This window comes from Bos taurus, chromosome 15 (genome assembly GCF_002263795.3).
Source record: "Bos taurus isolate L1 Dominette 01449 registration number 42190680 breed Hereford chromosome 15, ARS-UCD2.0, whole genome shotgun sequence".
NCBI classification, from domain to species: Eukaryota; Metazoa; Chordata; class Mammalia; order Artiodactyla; family Bovidae; genus Bos; species Bos taurus.
Window position 1 is genome coordinate 1434027 of NC_037342.1, and position 18075 is coordinate 1452101.

General features: G+C 38.1%; 1 protein-coding gene across 3 annotated transcripts in view; it reads right to left on the bottom strand.

The window, feature by feature from the left end:
- Positions 1 to 1365: 1365 nt before the first annotated feature.
- MRE11 (MRE11 homolog, double strand break repair nuclease) overlaps positions 1366 to 18075 on the bottom strand; it is a 73408-nt gene continuing 56698 nt past the window's right edge. Inside the window, exons 17-20 of one of the 3 annotated variants that reach the window (XM_059874752.1) lie at positions 14391 to 14449; positions 12215 to 12282; positions 6675 to 6753; positions 1366 to 4565 (exon numbers count right to left, since the gene is read on the bottom strand). In XM_059874752.1, coding sequence (XP_059730735.1) covers positions 4512 to 4565; positions 6675 to 6753; positions 12215 to 12282; positions 14391 to 14449 — 260 coding nt within the window. In that variant the 3' untranslated portion in view covers positions 1366 to 4511. The other 2 variants (NM_001192605.1, XM_059874753.1) reach the window with 2 other exon arrangements.

Genomic DNA, 18075 nt, shown 5'->3' on the forward strand with positions numbered 1-18075 from the left:
CTCAGAGGTTAAAACCTCTGCCTGCAATGCGGGAGACCTGGGTTCAATCCCTGGGTCAGGAAGATCCTCTGGAGAAGGAAATGGCATGGAACATACACACATACAGAATACTTTTTTTTAATGATGAAAAGTTAAAAATTGGTGAATCTGAGTAAAAGGTAAAAAGTTCTCTATTATTCCTGCACATTTTCCATAAATTTGATATTATTTCAAAATTAAAAGTTTAAAAAATGTAACCTGGTTTCAAAGCACTACTGAAAAGCTCAGAAATCAAGACTAGAATGATGAGCTGCTGGGTGCTTTCAGGTATGTCTATGACAGATGGTTAGATGTCATTTCACAAGTCCTATTTCTAGACTATCAAGACCTACAGGCAAAACAAAACAAAAGACCATCAGATACGCAATTGTGCCTCTCATTCTACTAGGCAATGCCTTTTCACCTCTAGCAACACTTGCTCAAAGTCCAGATACATCCCATAATCAGTTCAAATGCAATTATAGGTAGACCGAAGTCAGTTTTATAAGCTTACAGATGAGAAAATACTGATTTTTAAACATAACAAAAACGAAACACTTGAAATGAGGTACTGTGATCAAGGGCACTCAAGTGCTAGTGTTGGGTGGCTGTACATGATTCATAAGCACTGCTGTAGCTCTAACAGGCAGAACAGAGCAGCCTGGGCCAAACAGCCTAATATCCATCGTGCTTCTTTTGGCTAATCAACTATTATGTGCAATCACTGGTCAAGAGCCCTTTGAATCCTGCTTTACCACTTATGACATCAAGGCACACAGATTAAATATTCTTTTATTTGACCCAAATTATTAGAGTGAAAACACTTAAATTACACATTGGAAAGCACTGCAATTATCTCTCAAAAAAAACAGACAATGGTGGCTTAAATTAAAAGAGCTTGATAAACAAGATACATAAAACTCAGGATGTCAAAGTAAATACTAAGGTGAACATATACCTTGACACAGAGACTGTTCAACCATTTTTGTTAGCAGTCATGTCAAAAGCAATTAGAGAAATATGTACCTAAACTGTTGAGAGGTTGTTTGGGGAGAAGATTATGGGGAAATACATGTTTTGATAAAGATTTCAATGTCTGAATTTTGAAGAATATGCATTGCCTGTATGATTTAAATAGCTAAAATCAGATTTAGCTATCAGTCACAGAACAGATATACAAATGTGCTTGGCAAGAGAAAGCTATATGAACTGACTTCATAGAGACCTATCTAAACTGCTAGTATTTTGAGACCTAGTTATTAAACATTAAGTCCAGAAATATTAAAAGGGAATAAGATAAGCAAATGATGAAATGTAGACATTTTTCATTCAAAAATATGGAAGCTCTTTTGACTCAAAAAAACCAAATCTTTATTCTATAACAAATGAGCTTAAAAAAAAAAATAATAATTAGCTTTAACAAGCCATAAAACAGTGTGACAAATGTATAAGGAATACAAAAAAGGACAACAGATTACACTGGGGGAAAGTTATTTTTAAATACAGTACACTTCAACAGAAAAATTTTACAATGGGAAACTTTTTAATTCCATTTTTCTAATAAAGACTTTTCTCTCTTTATTAAAACATAAAACATTTTCTTCTTGAACCTTTATATGTAAAATTTATTGAACTGACAATTTCCTTAGTAACACAGGCTGAGCCAGGTGAAATATGCCAAGCAATTTACATATAAAATTAGAAAGCTAATTTTGGTTTTAACTGCATAGGTTCAGTATTATTGCATAGGTTCCAAATTTACTGCAAAACTACACTGAGTAAATTTTAAATTTGGAAGCACCACCTTGTGGCAAAAGAACGAACTTCTCAATGGCAGAGGTCAAGATGGGGTTTCCTAGAGAGGACACCAGTGCTCCTGAGGCACTGGTGAAATTCTATTTTCTGACCTGTACAGAATGCCATGAGGCTCACTTTATCATTTTTTCTTTAACTACATGACTTTTCTGTTACTGTATTTCATAATTTTAAACATTTATGAAAACCATATCCAATATGTACCCAAATTGGAAGTCTGAATGCCTGAATTTCCTAAGTACCACTTTTATTTCCTAGAATTATAAATGTACTATTATATTTTTGATATAAAACGCCAGAAAAAAGATATTCTTTGGTAAATGATGAAAGAAGTTTTCCCCTCAGAATGTTTTCACTGATGCTTTCTCTCAGCCTCTGAGGAAACTGCAGGGGTTCTGCAGTTATCACCTCCACACATCTATCCCAACTCGAAAAATCATCCAAAAAGCCCTAGATTTTACTGCATCAATATACAATAAAAAGGGTATGTGGCATACTTAACTATGGAGCAAAATTCATCAAAAATGTCATTCTTTCCTACTTTACTTACTATAGCTGCTGCTGCTGCAGCTAAGTCGCTTCAGTCATGTCTGACTCTGTGTGACCCCATGGACAGCAGCCCACCAGGCTCCTCTATCCACAGGATTCTCCAGGCAAGAATACTGGAGTGGGGTGCCATTTCCTTCTCCATACTTACTACAGGGTTGGCCCCAAAGTTCATTTGGGTTTTTTGTAACATTTCATGGAAAACCCCAACACTTTTGGGCCAACCAATATACAGGAAGTGACATGCTATTCACAAAACGACCTGAATTAGCTGGGGAGAATTCACCTTCTCTCCCTGCCTGAGTTACTTTTCACAGGAGCTAAATGTATCCCATTTAGTACCTCTTTCATACCATAGAGCAGTTTGCACAGAGGAAGTCCTTACTCTTTTTCTCAGGAACCTGTCAGGTTGCATTAGTGACCATGTCCCTTACTATGACTCTCACCTGAACACATCTGATTGGCAGGTGAGAAGAGTCATTAGCTGAGTCTTCCTAGAGATTGTCTCCCAAACCAGCTTCCATCCCACCGTGGAAAGCATCTCATCTTTGCTTCATTCAAATACTGGGAATATTAAAGATGGGAGTAGATGTGCTGGAGAGTATTTCACAGGACAAGGCCTTCTGCTGAGGCTTTGGTGCTACCTACTAAAATAATCCTATACTCAAATGAAGTACAGAAAATATTTTTAAAGAAACCAGGGCTACATTGCAATTCTTGACTTGGGTCCTTGCAAAGGGATATGATATACAGGCCAGCCACTAAGCTAATGTTGTCTTTTGGAGTTTGATACATTCTAGGTTTGAATATACCAAAGATCAGGGCTATTGCTCCATCTAGTGTTTGTTTCTACCTATGAAGAAATGTCAGGCTGTTGCACCACCAAGATCTGTAACTTCCTTTAGGAGTTTGAATAAATAGCTGCATTGTAAGATGAGAACAACACTCCAACGGGGTCTTTTAACAGTCTTAAAAAGGAAAATGGGATTACTGAACTTAAATCTGAAGAGGTCAAATTCTTTGGTCCTAAGAAGTAGTAAGAGCCATTTTCTCCTTTCTTATTTACAAGTAAGAAAAAGTAACAGAAGCTGCTTCTCTAAGATTTTGGAATTGCCCATGCTCAATGTTAAGATAAAATATTAATAGTGAGGAATCTTGGCACTGATATTCCATAGAAGTGATATTTCATTGTTAATCTAATATAACCATAAGGCTCAATTGGCCAGTCTATCTAAAAAAAAAAAAGATTCAATATTTCTAAGAAAATATGGTTAAACTATTTTAACCCTTTCCTCTTAGAAATAGATAAGGAAGAGACAGAAACTTTAATAATGGAAAATAATGCAGGAAATTACTACCAGTCAATGGAAGCACAATCTTTTAAAATCTTTGCTACAACTGGAATAAGAAATGATAATTATGACAGACTTTATTGTTTGATACCAACTTTTATCGAGTTGTTCAAAGTACAGGATATATGTAATCATTCAAAGTCTCTGGCTGATACCTTCACAAGCACTAGAAAAAGAACATATATTGAAAAAGAACACATATTGAGTAACAAACAGTGAGCTTAGGCACTGTTCATATAAACTGTTTTACGTACAGGAAATCCAGGATGTCTAGAAATTACTAAAATTATAAAAAAAGGGGTAAAGCTCTTTTCCTCAACTCTGGCTAAATGTCATCACCTTAAAATACTGACACAGTGTTTGATTATAAAGCAGAAATGTACAATGGTAGATTTATTTTAGTCCTTATTCAAGAATGATATTTACACAAAGCTCTCACTCAGTATAAATAAAACTATTGTATGTCATATAACCTTCTAAGTTTTATAGAGCATTTATAATACAGGTAACATTAACACCAGATTGAAAAATAAGGAGAACCAAGGCTACTCTATGTGTCCTTGAACTGGGAATTATCTCAGACAGTGGAGTCATGGTCAGGAAATGATACTAAAAAACATAAATTTTTATACATTAGTTTCTCCATCTCTGTGTAAGCAAGAATGATTCAAATTCTTCAGTTAACTGCAATACTCAAAAAATCTTCAACTGGTAAACTCTTAGTCTGCAATGTTTCAATTTTTCCCGAATCTTAAAAACTTCAAACTGCCATTAAATATATTATCTTCTGTTTCTTCTTAAACAACTAAGGTTCATAAAAGGATCGTCATCGTCCTAAAACGACATCCAAATGTAAAATTAGTGACTGTTCCATGCTTCACTGAGATAAAACAGAAGTGCTTACGGGCAAACAATGCCAGTAAGAGCCATCTTCTCTTTTCACATTGGGTATGCTTTCGTGTTTCTATTTCCTTCATAAATATAAATTGTCAGTTTTTTTTTTCTCTTTCTCCCTTCCTTAGTAGCCATTTCACTGTTAAAATAAATAAGCTCAACTGAATTTTTAGCAAGCATTAAAAATAAAAATTTATCCTGCTCTATATGAGTGTGTATATATACACCCATAATATATGTCAATATATGTCTCTCAGTTATTCATCCTACAAAAAGCAAATAAGGTATGGGAAAGCCAAAAAATAAATACTATTCAAGTTATTTCTATTAGGTTTTTAAACAGGTTTTTTTTTTTTTTCAATTTACAGTTTATAACTGGTATATATCACGTTCCAGAAACTGAAAGCCAAAAAATTAATGAAGCCACATGATCCAGTTTAGATATAACTGCAACTTTTATTCCCACTACCCATATAATGCCAGAAATAGATCCAATACTCTCAGAATGATGCAAGAAACAATCTAGCAAAGCAATCTTTCAAATATTTTTTTAGAAAAAGAAGTAGACGGGCTATTTCAGTTTCAATGAGTTCCTGTGTTCCTGGGTTGTTTATTACATGTACAGTATAAATAGGCAAGAATATCAGATGTTTGCTAAGAATTTAGAGAGAATGAAAAGTAACAAACCTAAAATAAGCCCCAAACACATGATCTAAGGCAGATAACATAAATAAATGATTATATATTTTATAACTAAATATTCAAAAGAGAAAGCAAAACTGTAAAGTTTTGGTTTATGTTTCTTTTAAGAAATTACTAAAAAGGAATAACTATTTGGTGTTAGGCTCTGTTGGCGATGTTAACACATTCAAATGTTCACCAAGTTAGCTATCTCTAGTGATATACGGATGTCTTGAGAAATACAAATTCGCTCTCACTTATTGATTCATTTTCTGCTACCATAAAAGGCAGAACTGATTTATAAATGAGAGTTAAATCCAAACTAAGGTATAGTAGAGAATTTGCAAATAGTTCTCCTTTGCAGTTAACTTGAAGTATACAAATTTTTTTAAGTAACATATAACCATATGTATATCTAGATGCTCTGGAATTAACAAATGCATCAACAATTGCTCACTTCTCTCCTGGAGGCAACATGTTAGTATTTAATAGACAGACTGTATGAGTTCATGTTGCCATTTTTCTCTGTAGCCCGAGTTCTAGGGAGTCTTTCTTCGAGCTGTTTCAAAACCACATCTGAGACACAGGGAACATGACAGCAGCAGGTGAAGCTCAAAATCATAGGTGTGATTCACATGCTACAATGGGGATAACCCTGGAGAACACTGTGCTCAGTGAAATAAGCCAGGGAGAAAAAGACGAATTCTATATAATCCCACTGATCTCAAGTATCAGAGCAGTCAAAATCATAAGGACACTAGAGTGGTTTCTAGGGGCTGAGGAGAGGGGAAATGGAAAGATGTGGTTCAATGGGTATAGATTTTTGGTTCTGGAAGATGCACAGGTTCTGGAGGCTGTTGCACAACAATGTGAATACACTTAACACTAGTGAACTATTGATAATTGTACACTTAAAACTGGTTGAGATTTAAGTTTTATGTTCATGTTTCTACCACAGTTGAAAATTACCACCATGCATCCTTATATAGGAAATGTGTAGAGCATATAATGAGGATTTAATAAACATTCTATTAAAAAGTAACTTCTATGATATTATCACCGCTATTTCTCCAAACATAAACAACAAAAGCTTAAAAAAACTATTCTGATCCTACTGTTAACTGGGCAGGTTAAATAAGAGCTGAGTGAATATTAGACGTTAATTTCAGGCCTTTCACATCTGAGACATTTCCACTGACAGGCACTCAACAGAGGCCACTCATTGATTCCACAGTAACTATGGTTCCAAGGAAGGTGATCAATGAAACTATATTCAGAAATAATTTTTAGCAACTAGCTTAGCAGTTCCTATTCAGATTTTATAAACACTTAAATTGTTTAAGATTTAACTTAGTACTTCATTATTACCTCATCTGATTCAAAGTCGACCCCTTTGGTGATCTGGCTCTGGGACATGGGTTTGCTTGATGATGAAGTGCTCGAGCCTCTGAGGCAAAATAGGAGAAAAACAGAGAAGATGAACCAAAAATTCATCACAGGAGCCTTTCTTCCCAAATTTTTCATTTTAGTAGCAGCCATAAATAAAAACAGCTAGTACATTCTCTTCGAGCTGCATTAGAGGCAGTAAAAGCTCAGAGATGTGTGAGGAAAAGCACTCTGCGGTCAAGGTGTGAATTCCAGTTCTGCCCCTTCTGAGTTACATGGCTTCCAGCAAGGTACTTAGCCTCTGTGCCACAATCTCCTCAGATATGAAACGAGGATAATAATACTTTTTTAAGAGATTAAATGTGTTAGCCATAAAAAGGAATGAAACTGGGTCATTTGTAGGGATGTGGATGGACCCAAAGAACTGTCATACAGGATGAAGTAAGTCAGAGAGAGAAAAACAATTATCTTGCATTAATGCACACATGTGGAATCTAGAAAAATGGGAGAGATGAACCTATTTGCAAACCAGGAATGGAGACTGACGCACAGAACAAACATACAAACACCAAGGGGGGAAGGGGAGGAGTGGGAGGAACTGAGAGATTGCATTTACGTGTATGTACTCTTTATGTTGTTGTTGCTGGTTAGTCACCAAGTTGTGTTTGACTCTTTGTGACCCTATGGAATGAAGCCTGCCAGGCTCCTCTGTCCATGGGATTTTCCAGGCAAGAATACTGGAGTGGGTTGCCATTTCCTTCTACAGGGGATCTTCCCAACCCAGAGATCAAACCTGAGTCTCCTCCATTGGCAGGTGGATTCTTTCCCATTGAGCCACCAGGGAAGCCCATATACTATTGACACTCTCTGTAAAATAGATAACTAATGAGAACATACTATGTAGCACAGGGAACTCTACTTACTGCACTGCAGTGACCTGAATGGGAAGAAAATCCCAAAGTGAGGGAATATATGTATGTATATGTATGGCTGATTCATTTTGCTCTACAGTAGAACCTAGCACCGGAGAAGGCGATGGCACCCCACTCCAGTACTCTTGCCTGGAAACTCCCATGGATGGAGGAGCCTGGTAGGCCGAAGTCCATGGGGTCACTAAGAGTCGGACACGACTGAGCGACTTCACTTTCACTTTCATGCATTGGAAAAGGAAATGGCAACCCACTCCAGTGTTCTTGCATGGAGAATCCCAGGGACGGGGGAGCCTAGTGGGCTGCCGTCTATGAGGTCACACAGAGTCGGACACGACTGAAGTGACTTAGCAGCAGAACCTAGCACAGCATTGTAATTATACTCCAATAAAAAATAATTTCAAAAATAAAAATCAATAGCCACTTTAAAAAGATTAAATGTGTTAATATACCTAAACACTTCGATCAGTGCCTGACATGTATGAAGCATTTCACAGATGTTTGCTTGTATTATCATAGTTCTTAGCATATATTAACACATATCTACTACTGTCCTCTACTCCTCAAAATTATGGCAACATTGAAATATTTTAATTCAACTATCAGCTATGTATCCATAAAAGGATAAAAGGATCTTGGAAAAGCCTCACTGCTTTCTAGGGTTGCCTTAGTTAATATTATTCATGTTCTGTCCAAATTGAATAGCAAATATTTATTTAGTACTTGATCCTTGCCAAGTACTAAATGATAGGCCCTGGCAAATATCGGTAACCAAGTTAATCAGGAATCTGCTTTTATGAAGCTTAACTTGTAGTAATGGAATTCATATTCCTGTCTTTTTACTAACAAAAATTTTAAGTTATCTTAGAACAGGGGCCAGCAATCTTGGTTAGCAAGCCAAATCCAGCCTACCTGTTGCCCACAGATGTGAGCTAAGAATGGTCTTCACCTTTTGAAATGGGTACATTTAAATCGTTAAGTACCTACATAATATCCCCAATATTGTCTCCTGGCCCACAAAGCCTAAAATATTTACTACCTAACCCTTTAAGAAAAAGGTGGCTGGCTCCTGTCACAAATGAAAGCAGCGTTTGTGAATTCCTAGCCAACGATTTATTACCACACTTTGGAATGTTATTACAGCAAAAGAACTGAAGGTCTTGTCTGGACAAACTGTTTGAAACAAGAGGTCTTATGTCAGAAGGAAACAGAAAAACCCACAGGTTCTCAGGCACAAAGGTAAAGGAGGATATGACGAGCAAACTCGAAGAGCAACACAGCTTCAGAGACAGCAGATCAAGGAACTTATCAACCGATCCAACTGGGACTCTCCTACCTCTCTGTATTTGACCTAAGCTGGAACTGGTCATTGACTGGTTTCCATCTGTGACAGGAAGACAGAGCATCAAGAGCATAAAGCCGAAGCCCACCACGGCAGGCAAGGCATTGTGGATACGGGGGCTGGGGAAAGTGGAAAGTTAAGAAAGAAGCACGCACCGAGACCTGACTCTGCCTGCTGCTGTCTCCCCAGACAAATAACCAATAGTGCCCAGACATCTACACCAGACGCTGACTCATGTGATCACAGCAGGGGCCCCTAATTCTATACCAGAGGACCCCACACACTGACAGATCCAGTCTATAAGAGGTCCTCTATCCTTATAAATCAGTGCTGGAAGCAAAGAATGGCTATATTGCTTTGACTGCTAGGCCAAATAAATAAATGGCTTTTGTCCTTAATGACCAAAAAAAAAAAGGTTTAATTTGATGAGCTTTAAGGCAGAGAGGGTGTATTAAATTGTGTGCAGGAGCTCTAAGTCTTCTTCATTTTTGCACAGATATAATTTGGAGCCACAGGTCAGAATTCCTGTCTAGAGATGTTCGCCCAATTATGTCAGTTGTAGCACTGTCACAAGCATAAGGTAACATGTTAAATTGGCCTTGGCACATAAAAGGTGCCCCCGAAATGTCAGTTCCCCTCACTGCGAGGTTTAACAGGATCCCTTCCATCTCTCCTCTTCCCCCTGGCCTGATGGGACCGGGTCTTCTCTTGCTCGTGGCTTTAAGATGAGGGTGGGTACCACCAGCTCTATCAAATCTGGAAGGGTCCTCTTATTCCCAGTACAACAAGGTAGAGTTAGTCACTCAGTTGTGTCCAATTCTTTGTGACCCCATGGACTGTAGCCTGCCAAGCTCCTTTGTCCATGGACTTCTCTGGGCAAGAATACTGGAGTGGGTTCCCATTTCCTTCTCCAAGTGATCTTCCAGACATAGGATTCGAACCCAGGTCCCCCACACTGCAGGCAGATTCTTTACTGTCTGAACCACCATGGAAGCCCACAACAAGGTAGAGTTTGCTGCAATTTTTCCAAAGAAAAGTGGGTGGACCACCATTGCCTATCCAGCAGAAGGGAGTTTTACAGCTGAAAGTTCTTTCCTTTTTCAAGTTAACCACCAGAATATTAGTGCTTTCACTGCCTACCATTCTTCCTATTATTCCCATTCGATTTCCCTAGCCTGTTCCTCTTTATAGAGGTGTTACTTTGTGCCAAGTACTGAGAGAGTTAACTTAGGCAGGTTGATAGGGAGTCCAAGGCCCCTTTAAGGAGGTGAACATTCTTTCTTTTTCACATTCTTTTGCCTTAGCCACATAGGCCTTGTAAGCCCTATCTCTTGCTCAAGGACATGTATTTTTTAAGCTCAAGATGTATGCTGTGGGAAAAGAGTTCTGACAAAACTTTCACAGCTTTGACACATTCTTTTTATCTATTCTCAACAGCCAGTTGAAAAGTATAAAATGCTTTTATATTAATATATTTAATGCTTAAATATATTTAATGCTCTGCTTAAACTAGCGAGGCAGATACTTTTCTACCCCCTTCCTGTGCCTTTTGCTAGAACACTTTTCTATCACTTTCACTTTAATAAAATCTCTGCTACACAAAGCTCTGAGTGACTGAGACTGTGTCTTTGGTCCCAGAGTTAAATCTTCTCCTTTGGAGACCACAAATCCGGCGCCGTTCACCATAAGCTATCAGTGCTGTACTTAGCACTTCACTAACATTAACTTACTTCTAAGCCTCATAATAACCCTTGGAGATGAATATTCTTGTCTTCATTTAAAAATGAGGACACTGAGGCACAGAAGAAACTTGTACAAGGCCCATACTCAGTAAGTAGCAGAGCTTAATGCTTCCAATTATGACTAAAATAAATATACCAACCATGTTATTACTAAATAATTTCCACCAAACAACCTAAATCGTGTTACCCAGTTGCTGTCATTAGGAACACAAATCTGCCAAGGCTGATTTCAGATTTCTTGCCAAAATGTTAGTTTCTAAATCATCTCTTGTCATTTAAATGACTCTTATTCATGCATAGAGGTCTGAGAGTTTAATCTATTATGTTAAGAAGCAATAGCAGAGGATGAACCTAGAGATTATCATAACAAGCAAAGTAAGTCTGAATGAGGAAGACAAATACCATATGATATCACTTATATGTGGAATTTAAAATACAACACAAATGAACTTATTTACAAAATAAAAATAGAGTTACAGACACAGAGAACAGACTTGTGCTAGTCAAGGGGGAGAAGGGTGCAAATGGGATAGACTGGGAATCTGGAATTAACAGATGCAAACTATTATATATAGAATGGACAAACAACATGGTCTTACTGTATAGCACAGGCAACAATATTCAATATCCTGGGATAAACCATAATGGGAAAGAATGTGAAAAGAATGTATATATATGTATAACTACTCTGCTGTACAGCAGAAAATAACACAACTCTATAAATCAACTAATACTTCAATAAAATTAAATAAAAGAAGCAATGGCAGAGGTGAGTCCTGGAGCAGAATGCCTGGTCCGTGACTGGCTGGTGACCTCAGGTAAGTTATTTAAACTACCAGGCTTCACTTTCTTCAAAGACAAAAGGGAGGAAAACAGAGTTATAAATACATTTACCTCCTGGAGTGACTGTAAGCAGCAAACAATCTAATTCATATGCAAAGGCTTAGAATGGTGCCTGACATACAGGAAGTGCTAAAAGCTGAAACTGAATATAAACAAAATACAAAGCTATTTTCTGTTAACTGAAGAGAACACAGTACTCTAACAAGAAAATCACTGGTTAATAAAGGCAAAAGGAAATGAATGACAAGTTATTCAAACTGTCACTGAAAATACTTGTAATAATGATGCACTGACTCTATGGACTAGCCCCTGGTCTATTTTTCACTTCTGTATATACATGACTGCTTCCCAGGTGGCTCAGTGGTGAAGAATCTGCCTGCAATGCAGGAGATGATGGTTTGATCCCTGGGTCGGGAAGATCCCCTGGAGGAGGGCATGGCAACCCCACTCCAGTATTCTTGTCTGGAGGGTTCCATGGACAGAGCTTAGTCCATGGGGTTACAAAGAGTCAGACATGACTTAGTGACTAAACAGCAACAACAAATACATGACTAGTTGAAAATGAATCTGTTAGATTTCCATGACTTAGAAAAATGTATAAGGAGAATTCTGGATAATTTTTAATTTTTTCAGATGTTTCTTCTTGTAGGAAGTGACTACACCTACCTTTGATCAGTTTTGAAAGTAGTCAGAAAAACGTCTTCTTCGGTATCTGACTCATCCACCTCAATCACCTAAGAGGGAGAAACAGCAAATAGTCTTTGTGGGGATGGAAAATTTGAATAAAAATGCATTAAAGAGTCTAAGAATACATTTTTTATAAAAATTTACAAAGAAGGAGGCAGAAACCATGTTAACAGCACCCTGTACCATGGCAGCCTGGGTACGTACAGGAACATGTACCTAGACTGGTGAATGACTCACATAGGGTCACATGCAGATAGTGCCCTGTGATTGATTCTCTTGGGTTTGAAATGAAAGACCGTCGTTGTTTCATCTCTAATTAAAAATGAGGTATATAAGACTGTGTGGCTTCGAAGTACTGAATATCTGTTTTTCTGTTACATTTATCCCTGTTAAATACCACTTGTTGCCTTTAAGCCTCACTAAAGATATTTATGATTCTTGATTCTATAATCCAAAATACCACCTATTCTATATTTCTGTTATCTTGACACTTAATACACACATTTGCTGTGTCTTCATCTAACTGATAAAGTCAAAGACAAAACAGTGAAAAAAACAGCACTTGAGATCCACTCCCTCAACAGGTTAACATTGAACTATTAGTCAAAAACCATTAAATGAAGCTGTCTAATCAGCTATGAATCCAGACAATATTTTTGTCCATGAAACTGTCATTAGATTGTCTTATGTACCTTGAAGTAATCTAACACCTTCAGCATTCCTCTAAACCACCAATGCTGCTGCTGCTGCTGCTAAGTTGCTTCAGTCGTGTCCGACTCTGTGCGACCCCATAGACGGCAGCCCACCAGGCTCCCGTCCCTAGGATTCTCCAGGCAAGAATACTGGAGTGGGTTGCCATTTCCTTCTCCAATGCATGAAAGTGAAAAGTGCAAGTGAAGTCACTCAGTTGTGTCTGACTCCTAGCTACGCCATTGGACTGCAGCCTACCAGGCTCCTCCATCCATGGGATTTTTCAGGCAACAGTACTGGAGTGGGGTGCCACTGCCTTCTCCACTATGTATCCTCAATTAAAAAAATGAAAGAAAAAGTTAGTTTGCCATGACTTAACTCTTTTTGAACTCATATTCTTCCAAAAGTTAGTTTGCCATGACTTAACTCTTTTTGAACTCATATTCTTACATTATAAAAGAAAAATCTAGAAGGGAAGCTTCCTTGTGGACATGATGAAAGTTCTGTTTGTTTTCATATATGAAGCAATAGAGGGCAACAGCTGACGGAATAATGAAATGGAGGTCAGGATAAAAGGACCAGAAGAGGTGGAAAAAAAAAAAAAAGATGAAATTAAGAGAAATAAAAGAGCAATAGTAGGAGCAGGACAGAGAAGCTTTCTGGAAGAGGAGGTCAGCCACATCACAAGCTCGCAGAGACCAGGAAGGGATGAATTTAACATTGCTAGGGTGGTATGATACAGAGCAGTGATTCTCAGATAGGTGTGATTTTTAACCCCTACTCCCATTGCAGAAACGTCTGGCATGTCTGGAGGCATTTTTGATTATTATATCTCAGGGTGGGGGGGGGGGGGTGGGGGGTGGGGGGGGGTGGGGGGTGGGGGGGGCGGACCCACAGCCACTCAGAGGCAGAAGCCAGGAATGATGCTTGAAAAGTGAGACACATGGGTTTTGAAAACAAGGGAAGAGGAGACTCAAGCCAATTTTGGACTCTCCTTGGAATCCAAAGGAACAGCAGAAGTTTCATGTTAAATCTAGAGTCACACAGAGGTCCATAAACTCAGACCTTGTAATCTGTCTTGAGTCTAGTTTCAGCCATTAAGACACAGCCAGAGTATGTAAGTAACAAAAGGACACCAACAAGAAACAAGACCACTCTGTGCACTGAATGCCCATCTGTAACAGTTTTCCACGCACGGACCCTTCTGGTTCAACATTATTATTCTTAAAACTATTACTGGGGACACATATTTATGGATGTAAATTAAGGTGATTCACTCTTTTTTTTAAGAGAGAAAACAAAATAAAAACTCCTAGAAGCCCTCAGCTTTTATAATCAGTAAAGTTCTCAACAGTTTTAACATTTTACATTTTTTTCTTTTATTTACTCTGTAAAGCAAAGAATTGACAATCATAATGTACAAAATATAAAGTAGCCCACCAATTATAAAACTTTTGTTCCTTACCTCGGTATAATTTTTAGTAGCAACATTTCGGGAGGGCTGCTGTCTTGTAGATTTAAAGGCTACAATGAAAAAGATGATACATCCATTATGTTTTTCTTAAAATAGTTTAGAAAAATCTGCATGCTTCTTTAGCTGATTATTTCCTAAGTTTTATCTGTAAAAGCTCATGATGACTAATTATAAAACCACTTACATTTCTTAAAATCTGAAGGGAGATGGAATTATATGTGTAATTGTCAGTCTCAAATGATTTTTCTGATTTACTCAAATAAAGTAATAAGCAGTGTTCATAAAGACATTTATAGTAAAAAGTATTTTACAGCAAAATACATGGATAAAATCTGATCACCAAATAGACTGAATTCCAAATAAGTGAAAGTAACCTCCTCAGGTCTTCTCTTATAGTTGGCAAGCTCTTTCCTCGTGGCTCTACTGTGTTAGGAGCCACTTGTTCCAGTAAGAGCTTCCTTACTCTCCTCTACTGTGTTAAAAATATTCAGTATCTAAGTAATTGTCCAGAGGGAATTCTAGAAAAACTATGTTGTTTCACAATAACTTTCCTAGAAATCCTTACATTTTCACCTTTGTAAACCTGGTTAGAATCATGAAGTTTATTCTTCCCAAGACTATGATATTATGATTTTACAGTAAGAAACATAATTTGGTCTTCATCCACATTTCTGGCAGAGAGCCCCTAGCCAGTCAGTGTTAGTCACTCAGTTGTGTCTGACTCTTTGCAACCTCATGGACTGTAGCCTGCCAGGTTCCTCTGTCCATGGAATTCTCCAGGCAAGAATACTGGAGTGGGTTGCCATTCCCTTCTCCAGGGGATTTTCCCAACCCAGGAATCGAACCCAGGTCTCCTGCATTGCAGGTGGATTCTTTACTATCTGAGCAACCAAGAAGCCCAGGGAGCCCCTAAAATGCTGATTTCCTGAAATGATGAGAGCCATCAAGGTGCTTTTTACTATGTTAACAAGGCAACTTTGGGACCACAACTGAGGGAGGCTGGGTACCAGGGAACCAACTAGGAAGAGAAGGTTGGAACTTTCAGTCCCCAACCTGATTTCTGGGGAGGGTAGAGAAGCTGGAGGTTGAATCAATCACCAACAGCCAATAATCTCATCAATCATGCCTATGTAATGGGGCCTAGATAAAAACCCAAAAGGAGAGGGTTCAGAGAGCTTCCAGGGAATGAATCAGGATATTTCCACATGCCACCATGCCTAGACCCCAAACTTGATACAGACAGAAGCTCCTTTGTTCTGGCTCTTGCCCTAAGTATCTCTTCAACTGGCTATTGATTCATATCTTTAATATCTTTGGTAATAAGCCAGTAATCCAGTAAGTAAACTAGTTTCCTGTGTTCTGTGAGTCACTCTAGCAAGTAAACTGAATCAAGGAAGGAGTCATGGGAACCTCTGATTTATGGCCAAGTGGTCAGAAGTATGGGAATAACCATATTCCAGCATGTGACTGGCATCTGAAGAGAAGCAGGCGGTCTTGTGGAGCTGGGTCTCTCCCCTGTGGAATCTGATGCTGTCTCTGGGTAGTCAGTGTCAGAACTGAGTTGACTTGTAGGACACCCAGCAGGTGTCTGAGAACTGCATGGTGGTATGGGGAACCACCCCCCAACCCCACACACACTGGAATTAAGAGCAGAATATTAAAAACCTAGAATAAAATGTAAACAGCCCTTCAGAGGTTTAAGTTTCTCCTAAGCCTTACCAGTTTCCTAACATTAAAAAAAAAGGTCTCCCCCAAGATAACCCCAAAGCCAAACAACAGGGCAAGAGGAGATAAAAAGACAGAGGATTTAAAGAAGTCAAATGCTCAAACAACCCCACAAAGTCCAAAATTCTCCTAGTAAGAAAACTCAGGAATCTACCCACCTTAGACCTAAGATACCATTTACTCCCTTTTTCCACCCCCAATCTTGGCATGTCTAGCTAAGAGGGGAGAGGAAAGACAGAAGCAGAGTTCTTACCCACGTACTCTATTACTGGCTTCACATCCTACTCTACTCAAAGGCTGGACAGGGCAACTGAATGAAAGAGCCAGTGACTGTGACTCTTCCAAAAAAATATTTCTGCTCAATTATTATTCACTAACGGACTCCTCAAACTCTCAGCTCCTTGAAGAAGAAACAAGAGCCTTCCTTTCTTTCTATCCCCAATAAATGTTTGTGTGATAAATTAACATTATCAGAAAATTAAGCACTGGGTTCTATTAGGAAGGCAATGCATACTGTACTGGGGGCTAAAAGCTCTGGTTTTAAGAGTTAGACCTAGGTGGACTCTCTAGCTGGGTGACTGTCACCAAGTTCCTTGGCTTCTTCAAATCTCAGTTTCCCCACCTATAAAACAGCATTAATAATACTTCATGCTGAAAATTGTTGAAAGGATAAAAAGAAGTAGTTAATGTAAATTGTTTTGGCAAGTGACTATAGGAGTAGGTATTCAAATGATGTCGCTAGTAACAGAGACTACTACTATCATCATTGTAGACGGAGTAGCACCAATGGTAGCCATGGTAAATTAAATGCAAAGACAGAGGCTCTTTTATTTACTTAGTCACTATCCTTTGCAGACAAACTTCTATGGAAAAATGTTGCTGCTGGCTATAAATGTAGTATCTAATAATACATTTCCCAATAAAACTCCAACGCAGTAACAAACCTCTACACTCCATGTAGTTTGTTATAATAGAATTGAACCTTTATTTATCTCTTCATTCCTCCATTTAGAATACAAACACAGAAGCTATAGTTTTAAAGCTGCTTTTGTCCCAAAGTTACAGCAACTATAGCTAGTACTCCATGGTTATTCTGTCACAGACTGTATTAAAAAGTCAGTTTTATTTTTCAAAAAAAGGCCCAATGTTGGATGTAACCAGTTAAATGTAAAACCACTGAGCCAAATCAACTGTATAAAAGACAAATTTAGACTAATTTATGGACAATCCATTTTCATAAGTTTATTGTAAACACTGCCACTAATACTATTAATAACAACAGCAATCACTGATTGGATTCTTATCAAGTGCTATGCTCAGTAATGGATATGCATAGTTCACTTAACACTTTTAATTACTCTGGGAAGTTAGTACTACTCCCCAGTAGGAGGACAGAGTGAACAGGTTATATTTATTTAACTGAAATCTTAGAACAATAAGAACAGAATAGAGGTAGTATCTGAAGGGATAACAACAAAGGATTACTAGAAGTGATAAAAACACACCAATTCACAGTTTCATGAAGCTGAATAAGTTCTAAGCAGGACAAAAAAAGAATTGAAATCTAGATTCATCATAGTGAAAGTGGGGAACACCAAAGACAGCTAGATGGAGAAAAAATGGACTACTTAAAAAAAAAAAAGCAACAAGCTAAACTAACAGCTGATTTCTTAACAAGAACAGTGGAAACTTGAAGACTCAGTTTGAGTGATTAATTCTGTCCCATGGTGTTAGGGAAAGCTTCACATAAAACAATAAAGCCTGGACTTTTCTGATGGTACAGTAGTTAAGAATCCGCCTGCCAATGCAGGGGATGCAGGTTTCATCCCTGGTCCGGTAAGATCCCACATGCCATGGAGCAACTAAACCCATGCACCACAACTACTGAGCCTACAGGCCCTAGAGCCTGTGCTCTGCAACAAGAAAAGCCACCTCAAGAAGTCTGCTCACT